We start from the raw sequence: 11,571 nt of genomic DNA, 5'->3' as shown, positions 1-11,571 counted from the left end.
TGCAGGGGAAGAGCGGCACATGGGGCTGGGCAGTCTGGGGCACGGGGGGCAGATGGGGATGAACGCCTCCAGGGCCAGACATGGCATGGGCGGCTGTGCCCAGCGCAGGCTGTGCTCACCAGGGAGTGCTCACATAACCCTCAGGGCTCCCTGCCCCTGGGCTTTCCTGCCTGCTCACACCCTCCCCTGGTGTGTGTCACGTGCCCCAGGCCATGGATTCCCCTGATCTCTCTGACTGGGGCACTGGCAGCTTCCATGGGAATATCCTGAAAGCTGGCCCCAATCCAGGAAGTGCTGAATGGGGCCATCGGCTCGAGTCTGTTCTTGTCATTTGGACTGAACTCAGCGTCTGAGCTTATCCGTGGTAGACAGGGGCTGAACCTGGCCCATTCACCCAGAAGTCCCCGATGAGGGTGGGGAGTTGGATGAATGGGCTACGGCTCTGAACGGCCGCATGGCCCTGCAAAATCAATACTTTCCTAAATACTTCATGGGCAGGTATATGACTTTGTGGTAGTCCAGCTGTGAGGTGGCGAAGGCCTGAATCATTGAGGTCAAATCATTGTCCATTTCCACCAGGACAGGACAGAGTCTCCTAACAAATATCTTGAATTAACCTTGCTGCCAACATTCGTGATTTGATTGCGACTCTCAAGATATTTGGTCTTTTCTTTCAATCCCCAGCTCGTGGAGTCATGTGATTATACGAAACTCTCAGCTTTCACTTGAAGAAAAAAAAAAGGACATTTATATCGCACCGTTGCCGAGAAAAGCATGTAAACCTGATCCCTAAAGGCTCCGAAACCAGTAAGCAAATAAAAATAACACGACTTTTTTATTTTTAAAATCCCACGCTTTAAGCCATTCTCCCCATCTTGGGGGCCCTGAGTCATGCTTTTTCAACTCCTGGGTAGAGCTGGTCAAGAATTTTTCAAGGAAACATTTTTACCATTTGTCAAAACTGAAACTGTTTCTGAAAGTGGGTTGATTCAGAGGAATCTCCTGGCTCAAAACCCAGCCCTCAGGGTACATAACAGATGATGCACATTGAAGGTAATAGGAATATCCAGGCCCAAGTCATGGGTGCTACTTACAAAGGGCTAAATTCCACTCCCAGTTAGACCAATGCAAAACTGCTGACATCAGTAGAGTGGCCTCACCATATCTGAGAACAGAATGTGGCCAAAGTCAATAGCTGTGTCTAACAAGCCCTGCTTGGACTTGTGCTGGAGCCCGCAGGATTGTTGTGGGGTTTTCCTTCGGCTCTTCTACCTTCTGCATGTTTCATTCTCCTCCCTAGTAATTAACAGAACCTTATTCTGCATCTGCCTTTCATTAAAAACATATTCTAACCAGTAATTGAATGGCATTTGACCTCTGTAACCATTGATCAGATTAGCCAATAACCCGTTTCAAGTGTCTAAAGGGTGGAAGCTGTGTCAAATGATTTTGTGATCTGATTAAGCATAGAATTGAATTAAGTTGTGAGAGTGGTGGAAGGTGAAGGGTGCTGTCATGTGAAACCCAGGGCTCATGAGATTGTGACAAAGTCATGCCGGAAATGACTGATGATGAACCTGAGTTCCTTTGTATCTTTATTGAACCAGCATGGAAAGAGGACATTGCTGGACTGGTACTCAGACACTTTCATCAGTTACAGCTGACCAGGAAGCAGGGCAGAGGAAGGTGGACCACAGAAAAGTTGGGACTTTGTCCATTAGGTGATGGCCAATCACACTCCACCTCTACCACCGAACACAGTTTCCTTCTTGCTGATAGGTTGCAATTATAGCTCAGCCTCCAGATGATGTGGCATGAAATGATCCTATTGGCTTAAAGGCTGAGTCCACCTGCGCTCAGGTGGGGCATTTCTGTTCTGGTTTGAGCCAGGTGGCCTGGCCAGAAGACACCTCCAGCAGTTCTCAGATCTTCTCACATGGGGGCCAGGCCACAGCCTCCCTCCACACTCCCCTCCCCCCCCCAGGTTCTGCAGATGAAGCAGCGGGAAGGGGTGCAGGTGCTGCACACACCTTCCTCCTGCTAGCGCTGAATGGTGACACGTCGGGACTCCTTAGAGCCGGAGCAGTGGGGCTGTTAATCGGGTGTGGTAGCAACATGGGGGGAGACAGGAGAGCTTTTAGCTTCAGGGAGCGGGTGCGGTGGTGGAGGGAGGCAGGAGGGGGAGCTGTGTGTCTCTCTTTGGCTGTATGTTTTGTATCTGCGAAGCGCCAAAGGGCACGGCCGGTGAGCCTGCTGCTGCCGGCGGCATGATGATGCTGTGCTTCTTCAGGGGGCTCTCCCGCAGAATGGGCGATAGCTGCTGCTCCTCCTCTTCCTCGCCCCCTTGCGCAGCCCTGCCCAGCATGCATGCCAGGACGCCCGCCACCCCCAGGGCCCCGGCCACGGCGCACAGGACAGTGCCCACCAGTCTGCAGGTCACCAGGGCATGGTTATACGCCATCGCCTGCAGGTCAAGCACCATAAACTCTTCCTCGCCGATGCCCTCCAGCTTCGGGGGCACCAGGTACCCTGTGGCCAGTGCTGCGGCTCCAATCAGCAAGAGCAGCATTCCAGCTGAGAGACTCACCTGGGGGCCGGGATGCAAAGGGCTCAGTCAGCGTGGTACTAACGAGAGGAAAGGCTCTACCATGGGGGATGGGGACTGAATGGCCTAGGCACTGGCCTGGCACCTCTGAGAGCTGGGTTTCTAGTCCTGGCTCGGCCCTTGGGCGCTCCCTCCCCCTCTCTGGGCCTCTGTTTCCCCTCCCACCCCTTGCCTGTAGACTGTCCGCTCTTCCGGGCAGGGACTGTCTCTTGCAGTGCCTGGCACCCCGCGCACCTAAGACAAATTAACAACCCCAGCCCCATGGAGAGGACCCCTCTGATTCTGTGACCAGGGCCCCTGCTTTCATTGCAGACCGGGGGATGGGGCGTCTCTCATTCTGTGCCCAGGGCCCCTGCTTTCATTGCAGGCCTGGGGATGGGGCGTCTCTCATTCTGTGCCCAGGGCTCCCGCTTTCATTGCAGGCCTGGGGATGGGGCGTCTCTCATTCTGTGCCCAGGGCTCCCGCTTTCATTGCAGACCGGGGGATGGGGCGTCTCTCATTCTGTGCCCAGGGCTCCCGCTTTCATTGCCGGCCTGGGGATGGGGCGTCTCTCATTCTGTGCCCAGGGCTCCTGCTTTCATTGCAGACCGGGGGATGGGGCGTCTCTGATTCTGTGCTTGGGGGAGGTGTCAGCTGATCTCTGGGCTACAGGCACAGTTGACCTGGTGACCCTGCACTGTTGCATGACCAGGTGGGGCAGCCCTGGCTTGAAATCCTCCTGAGTGCTGAGCTCCTTCCTCCTCTCTGACTAGCCGGGAAAGAGCGAGACGTTGCACCTTAGGGCCGTAGCGTGGTGGGCAGCTTGCATGCAAGGGGTAGGAACCGGGGGCAGGGAGTCAAGACTCCTGGGTTGCACCCCCCTCTGGCCTGAGACAGGCAGGTCTCCGCCTATGTGTGCCTCAGTTTCTTCCTCTATAAAAAGGGGCCAAGGATCCCTCCCTGCCAGGGCTGCGAGGCTGAGTTAATATCTGTGCTGGGAAGTGAGTCGAGACCCTACGATAAAAGGGGAGTTGGGATTGGGACAGCATGGGTGTGGGGTGGTTTCTCCTCCGAGTCCCCAGCGGTTCCTCGTTCCAGACAGGCGCAAGCTTGTAACTCAGCATGGGAACAGCTTACCCAGGGCTGCGGGGAGTCTCCCTGGGTGGGATGGTTTCTCCCAGATCGGCTCTAGTTCAAACGGGTTATTTGGGGAAGTCCCAGGGCCTGTGCTGGACAGGTCAGACTAGCTGATCACAGTGGGCCTGGAGTCTGGGTTCAGCAGGAGCCCGGGGCTGGCTAGAGGGAGTTGCTGCTTGCCAGCACCGAGGGGAGGGGAGAGGTCCCGGGGAGGGGCAGGCCAGGGCTGTGTCGGCTGAGCTGTGAGGGGGAGGCCGGTGCCGTACCTGCCTGCACGGTGCCTCAGCCGGACGACTCTGCGATCCAGAGAGCTGGGTGATCGCTGACAGCTGAAACGCCCGGCATCTCCGGCACGCTGTCCCTCATCCTCCTCTGGCCCAGGGGAGGGTCTCTAGCCTCCTAACTGCGGGGCCAGAGAGGGTCCCTGAAAGGGACAAGCCAGGCGATCCAAACCGGGGAGGAGGGGAAGGAACCCAGGCTCTTACAGTGGGCTGGAGAGTTTCGGGGGGAAACCCTGGGATGGGGGGGCGTGACCATCCCAGAGGTGACACCCAGAGAGGGTGAATGTCCCTTGATCCCAGGCTCCGGGAGCAGAGCACCCCCCAGCAGGGGCTAATGATGCTGACATGGTTCTTACCTTCCAGACGAGGGAGGGCCATCCGCCATGGGCACGGGAGACTGGGGGTTCGGTCATGTCATCAGCCAGACCGGCGCCGGTGCAGTCCTCGTAGAAGAGGTGCAGGTAGGAGCGGACCCCGTACCACTTCCCATGCTCCACATTGGGCCCCCGGCTGCAGCCACATGACTGGTCACGAGCAGGCATGGGGCCTGGGGAGGGGATTGACAACGCCTGTCAGGACGTCCCTTTGCTGCTGATGCCAAGCTCGGGGACGTGAACACCTCCAGGAGCGGAGCTAGCCCTGTGCCCTGTGGGCACGGCGCATCGGGGATACCCACGAGACACGTCCGGCCCCCATCCCCCAGCCGGATGCCAGGACACGACCTCAGTCAGACATTCGTTTTCTGCTGAGCACAGTCCATTCCTGAGGTGAGTGACGGGAGGGGTGCCCAGGAGTGCACTGCTGGCTCCTGCCTTTCCCACGGTGTGAGCACAGCGTACCCCTGCGCCTGTCCCCTGCGTCTGGCTAGAGGGCACCCCCTAGTGGTTAGAAGACAGACAGAACCCAGGACTCCTGGGTGCAGTTCCAAGCTGTGCTGATACCTAGCCAAGTAGTCTTGGGCCAGTCACCTAATCTCAGCGTGACTCAGTTTCCCCAGCTGTGAAATGGGGGTGATGACCCTTGTGCCCGTCACAGAGGCCTGGGCAGCGCGCTTTGGTTCATTCACATTCCACGGGGAGGGAGGGGCTACGGGATTATGGAGAGTCAGAGCCAGTCTGTAAAGCTCTGACTCAGCTTTCAGTTCCCCTGCTCTCACCCAGCGGCCAAGAATGTTCCCCTGCTCTTTCTGAGCATGCCCCTCACCCGTCTTGTGGGGCAGGACACCCCCAAGCTGGGTGCCACCTCCCTCCCATGGCAGGGTGGGCTCCCAGAGCCCTCTCCCTGCTGGAGACGCTGGGGAGCAGCTTCACCTTCGTCTCAGTCAGGACGTGATGTTTGAAAGCTGGGGGCAGAGAGGATCTGGTTAGTCAGGGCTGAGGGGTTAATGGCCAGGGCATGGGATAACAGTACCCGGGGAGGGGGGGAGCTGAGGGGCAGGCATGGGGCAGGGGTGGCTCTAGACATTTCGCCCCCCCAAGCATGGCGGCATGCCACTGGGGGCGCTCTGCTGGTCGCCGGTCCCGCGGCTCCGGTGGACCTCCCGCAGGCGTGCTTGCGGAGGGTCTGCTGGTCCCGCAGCTCCACCGAAGCCGCAGGACCAGTGGACCCTCCGCAGGTACGCCTGCGGGAGGTCCACCGGAGTCGCCTGCCGCCCTCCCGGCGACCGGCAGAGCGCCCCCCGCAGCATGCCGCCCCAAGCACGCCCTTGGCATGCTGGGGCCTGGAGCCGCCCCTGGCATGGGGACAGGAGTGACTGCTCTGAACCACCACCTCAGCCTCCTGAGAGCGCCTCCTGCTGGTACCAAGGAGACAGCAGGTCACACCTAGTATCCTAGGCCCATGAGGAGCTGGACTGGGCCCTTCAGAGCAGGGACAGCCCTTGCTGTGCCAGGACCCTGCTCCCACGGCTCCCCTGCTCAGTGTCAGGTTCCTGCCCCATTGATATCAGGGAGGGTTTGGCCAGGACCAGAGCCCATTGTCCTGTGGGCAGAGTCAGCCTGCAGGACCTGGGAAGGGCCAAGGAGATGATTGTTGGGTCACCTCCCACCAGGACGTTGGTGGAACCTGCAGCCTGTGCTTTGCAAGCCTTGGGCAGCCGGGGGGGCAGCATGACCTTCATGTGCCTGTGCTCCCTGGCGATCAGTTCCAGAGTCACTGGCTTTCGTGTGAGCTGAGATTGACACCTCTGGTGCACCCACCCATCACGGGACCCTTTCTGGGTCCCAAACACCAGCCGGCCCTGCTGCTGAACGGAGACTGGCTCCATCCTTCCTATGGGCCCAGCCCCCCGCTAGGAGCGCAGTGGGGCTGCAGGTGTTCAGCTGCTTTCAGAATCGGGCCCTATATCAGGGTATCCCCAGTTACCCAATCGTGTGAGTGGAAGAGGAGGGGCTGGGACCACTCGGCTCTGCCTCCTCATGCTGAAGCACCCCGCCCCCCAACACACACACGCTTTTCCTATAGTGCTCACTCCCACCCTGTCCTGCCTTTCCCCACCAATCACCGCGTCCGCCTGCAGGGGGGCTGAGCAGCGCAGCCCGGGGCTGATTGGGCATTGCCATGGGAACTGCCTCCGGGCCACAGCCACAGCTGGGGCTGGGGCGCTGACAGCAGAGCCGGTGTGTGGGGAGGGGGTGGAAATGGCAGAGCCTCCCTGCGAGGGACGAGGGGCCGGGGAGAAGGGGGACCCCTTCAGTCCCAGGGGATCTAGGGGCCACATTCCTCGCTGGAGTAACCCTGGTGGAGTCGCACCCGGGCCCGAGGGGCTGGGCTCGGTGTTAATTTCAGGGAGCGCAGGCCCGACTGCGGCCTCGCCCTCAGCACCGACACATGGCCCAGCCAGAGAGACATGCCGCGGGGCCTGGCATGGTAGAGGGTGATGCTGCACCCACAGGGCCTGTCTGCCAGGCCGTGGTGGTTAGCACAGGGTCATCCGAGAAGGCACCTCCCATCCTGAGGAGCAGTAGCCTGGGCATAACCCCCCTGCCCCCAGTTCCAGCCAGTCGCTCTATCCCTACCCACATGGGCTACACCCTGATGCTGGGTTTGGGGCCCGGTTACTGGCACTGGGGCGTTTGTCATTCCTTCCCCGCTCCTGTACCGAGAAGCCCCATGTCTGGGCAAGAGGTGTCTAAACCTGGGCTCTGTGAGGGAGCCCTGTTGGCACCAGACATCAGAAAATCTCCCCCGCTCCTTGGCTGGTGAGTCACAGGCGAGTAAACGCCACTGTCTGCAACGCTGCGTCTCATTCTCCCCACTCACGCCCAACACCCCTCTCCCCGCTGATTGCTCCCCTCCCTTGCTTCCTGCACTTCCATACATGTCCAGGATTTTAGCACATCGATTTCCCCTTGTGCCCTGCTTGGCCCTGAGGCAGAGCCGGGGGCCCTGAGCCATGCCAAGCCGCCTCCCTCATGGTGTGACCTGCAGCAGTTCATGGAGCTGCACCCGCTGCCCTTACCGCTGGCTGAGCTCCTAGCGCATCCTTTCCCCTCTGGGTTCTGCCTCCGGGGATGGCCCCTTTGCTTGCGGGACGCCCTCCAGACCGAGACCCGTAGCGGGACGACAGATCTTGCTCCGACGGTATCCAAACTGCAATGGGCGCCTCCTCTCTCTGGCTGGCTGGAACACAGAGGGTGCCGGCTCGTGCTGGGGTTTGGCGGCTGGCAGGAGCTGGAGTTATTTTTCTTCTCCAAAGGGCTCAGCGGCACCCGCTGAATTGGAGGGTGCGAAATGGGAGGGAGCAGGGCTGCGGGGGGCAGGCAGGGCAGCAAGGAGGGGGCGATGGAGAGAGAGCTGTTTACCTGTTGCAGTGGCCGGCTAGCCCAGCATCTGCCTGGCGTTTCCCAGCCAGCAGAAGCTTGTGAGAGGCTGGCTCCGCACAGCCGTGGAGCTGAGCAGTGTCTGAGTCAGAGGAAGAGAGAGGATGCGTGGCTGTGTGTGTCAGCGGGTCTGAGAGGATGGGAGCATGTGGAGGAGCCATCAGTCGCAGCGCTGGGGAGTGCGGTGTGCTGGGGGCTGCCAGGCAGAGCATGACCCCAGCCTGGCGGTTCAGCAAGGGCCCATCTTGACTGGCAGGGCAGAGCGGAGAGCCGCTGTCTCCTACGGTTCATGGGCAGGGCAGGCCTGCAGCATCAGACTCTGCCCCCTCGGAGACACTGGTGTAAACCCAGGCCTAGGACCCCTGAGAGGAGAATCCAGCGCCAGGCCTCTGGGCGTGATGGCTGGTCCAGCCTCCAGGGCATCCGGCAGCCCCCTTGCTGGGCTTCCCAGGGCCATAGTTCTCTCCGGAGAGCCCAGCCTGGTCCCACGTTTGGAGCCGCAGAGAGCCTTTTTTATCCCAATGGCTTTCTCTCCTGAAGGCCTCGTCTCTCTGTATCTCCACCCCCTTCTCTCTCCCCAGTCCTTCTCTTCCATTCTCCCCACGCTTCTGCGCTGCCTTCCCAGCCTGCCAGCCTTCTCTTTCAGCTCCCCTCCTGCCAATTCCCCCTCCCCATGTTCCTGCCTGGCGACTGAGTGCCCTGCAAAGAGGAGTGATCAGAGCTACTTTCCCTGTGCTCTGATCGTCTGGGGGCAGAGCCAGCGCTGTGCAGAGATGGTGCAGCGAAGGAGCACCAGTTGGGCGTGATGCAGTGGTCTGTCGAAGGAGCTGTGAGCATGCAGCACATGGCCTTTCAAAGGCTCCATTGCTGGGGCAGAATTCTGATCCTGCATTCAGCCGATCACAGCAGTTGCTAAAGCAACATCCCTACGCTGGGTTTGGAAACTTTCTGTTGCTAACAAACCCGGAGGAAACTGAGCTGCTGCTAGGATGCTCAGGTGAACCCAGGGGTGCGGACGGCACACACGGGAGTCTACCTCCCATTGCTCTGAGGCTGAGCAATCCTGGATACTGGGCTGTACGTGACCATGGCAGCTGGGACCCAGCACGAGGTTGGGAACCCCGGAGACACTGATGCCCACTGGGAAGTGGGCACATCATAGGCACAGAGACGTGGCATAGCATTCATGGGGCAGTGAGCAGGGGAGGGATTTAGTCATGGTGGCTGCTGCACTGAGAGTAACCCAGTGCCCTTTGGGGCTGAAAACCAGGACCAAAGCCTGCTGCTCGGTCACCATGCAAAGCTGCCCGGCCACGCTGCTCTGGGAACCCGCTGTGGTAGTACAATCGGCTCTGGCTGTAGGTCCTGCTGTGTCTGCCTGCGTGCCCCCTCCCTGCACACCTGGAGCTGGGGGGATGTCGGGAGGGGATCCAGGGAGCAGGGTACGCTGCTGCTCCCGTCACTGTCTCCCCACTTTACCAACTCCCTGCCCGTCTCCCTGCCTTGCTTACAGCATCCAGCCCACTGGCTTGTTTGTAGCACTCCCAGAAGCAGAGGGGCCGTGCCCAGCCCTCCATGCCTGAGGCTGGTGACTGATAGCTGGGCCATCTCTCTCCGCTCAAAGGCGAACACAGAGTTTTAATGCGAGCCGTTACACTGAGACTGGATGTCTCTAAAAGAGACGGTCTGGCTCAGCCAGCAACGAGGGGCTGGGTGCAGGAATCCCTGGGGGAGTCTCAGGCCTGTGCTTTTCAGGAGCTCAGGTGAGATGATCCTAATGGGCCCTTCTGGCTGACAGATCTCTGCAGGTGATCATGGCACAAAAGCTTTTCCAAACTGACCGAACGGGATCATTTGGGCCTCAGTTTTCAGTCACTGCCCAACATCCAGCACACTAGGAGTTCAGAACAGAGACATGCCTTATGCTTTGTCATGGTGCGGATCAGCTCTAAAATGTAGGTTGGACCTAACTAGCACCCTTCCAAATTTAGGGGCAAGTTCTGCTTTTGGTTGGAAGGGTGTAATCTGGAGTCACTCTGGATTTAATCCAGTGTGAGATCAGAAATTGAGCCATAGAGAGGCTAACTCACAGGGCTCAACTGGGCTTTGTGGAGGGCATGGTGAGTGGAAGTTGGAGAGATGGTTGATTTAATTCCAAGTATCTAAAGACCCATTTCTCTTCATTCTCCCAGAAGGAATTGATGATGGGAAAGGATCTGTGTGAAATCCAGGGGAGATGCAAGGCACATGAGGAGAAAGGAATAACTGAGGGGCTAGAAATATAAAAGGAAGAGGAAATAACTGGATTGGGGAGACTACAGAAAAAAACAGAACTTTGGGTTGGCTTATTATAACATGGGGCAGGATGCAACATTTGGAATCTACCCTTTCCCCCTCCAAAAAAGTAAAGTTTTGGGGTATTCAGATGCTGGAGGCTTGATCTGGATCCAAGCTCCCTCAAAATGTAGCGGGGATTTGGTTTGGACCTATCCCTAGCAAACGATAGATCCAACCAAGCAGGGACCCTCAGCCCCCTGGTTACGTGTTTGGTCCTGCTGTCACCTTGGTAACAGCTGCTTGGAGAGCAGAGGAGAAGATGAAAACAAGAGAGTTGGGTGTTAATTCCTTCGGGCGCCTTGGAGACAAGGCTTCCGGGGCAGAGGGGTGTATTTGGATCTCGAGTCTCTCGTTGTTGTCGTTGTTGTTGTTGTGCTCAGATTTATTTACTATGTAAATGCAGTGGGATTAGGGGACGTGGCTCAGAGGCGTGAGCTGCCCTGCAGTTCACCCAATCCTGTAATTCCCCAGCTGGTGTAATAACTTTCTAATACTGGATACAGACAAGAGCCCAGCTGCCCGGCCTAATCCAGCCGTGAATTTCGGAGCAGTTCTAAAGGGATTTGAATGGCTCTATTATTTCCACATGGGTTTTATCTGCAGCAGGGGCGATTTTTTCAATTCTTCCCGGAGTCTCTCGGCAGTTGGCTCAGGGGACGGCTCGTTTACCATGAGTCATAGGCCGGCGCCACCGCCCTGTTACCATGGAGACAACTTTCGCTGGATGCTGAAGTTGACATTCATAGGCCGTTGGTTCTGGAAGGTGGAGCTGGGAGGCCCTTGCCACCCCAACGATAATGAATTTAGGGGTGTCCTGAGCCCCTCTGGAAGGATGAACATGCAAGAGATCCTACAGGAGCTGCTCAAGCCATCGGGTCTGGTCTGCCGATGCTTCGGAGGAGAGCAAATAAACCCCATTAAACCTATGGTGCCTTCCCCCCATGGGTCTCAGTGCTCTTTGGGGACATTAAACATGAACAGTTTACTGCTGGGGGTTAGCTGACTTGCCCCCACCCAGGTGTCGTGATTCCCAGTCCCAGACCTGTACCACAGCCAGGTGTGCCAGGCTACCCCATCCCGATCCGCTGATACCCTCACCAGTCGAGCCAGACGTCCCCATAGAAGGATGGCAGCGGTTGAAGTTCTCAGTGAAGCGCTTAGCGTAGAAGGCACAACAACGCTGCCTTGCTAGCTAGCCAAGGAAGGGGAGTGTGGTACTTATTGGCTTGGGGTGAAGTCCTGGCCCCACTGCAGTCAATGGGAACTTTGCCGTAGATTTCAGTCTAGCCAGGATCTCAGCCATGGCCTCCAAGAGGCTGATGCTAGTCCAAGCTCCAACGGTGTGATCGTGGGTAAGTCTCTTACCCTCCCCATCTGCTGCTTTTTGGGAGAGGGGCTGCATGCTGCAGC

The 11,571-nt window shown here is 58.2% G+C and overlaps 1 protein-coding gene across 1 annotated transcript; it reads right to left on the bottom strand.

Annotated features, from left to right (window-relative positions):
- Window positions 1–1,633: 1,633 nt before the first annotated feature.
- NRSN2 (neurensin 2) lies at window positions 1,634–11,300 on the bottom strand. Its single transcript, XM_044986396.1, has 4 exons — window positions 11,260–11,300; window positions 7,464–7,624; window positions 4,360–4,550; window positions 1,634–2,587 (listed from the first exon to the last, which is right to left on the bottom strand). The coding sequence occupies exons 3-4, from the start codon at window positions 4,543–4,545 to the stop codon at window positions 2,144–2,146; spliced, it is 630 nt and encodes a 209-aa protein (XP_044842331.1). The 5' UTR covers window positions 4,546–4,550; window positions 7,464–7,624; window positions 11,260–11,300; the 3' UTR covers window positions 1,634–2,143.
- Window positions 11,301–11,571: the final 271 nt, after the last annotated feature.

The sequence above is a fragment of the Mauremys mutica genome, chromosome 13 (assembly GCF_020497125.1).
Source record: "Mauremys mutica isolate MM-2020 ecotype Southern chromosome 13, ASM2049712v1, whole genome shotgun sequence".
In the NCBI taxonomy this organism is placed as follows: domain Eukaryota; kingdom Metazoa; phylum Chordata; order Testudines; family Geoemydidae; genus Mauremys; species Mauremys mutica.
Note: the sequence above shows the minus strand (reverse complement) of the source record. Positions and strands in the feature narration are given on the sequence as shown.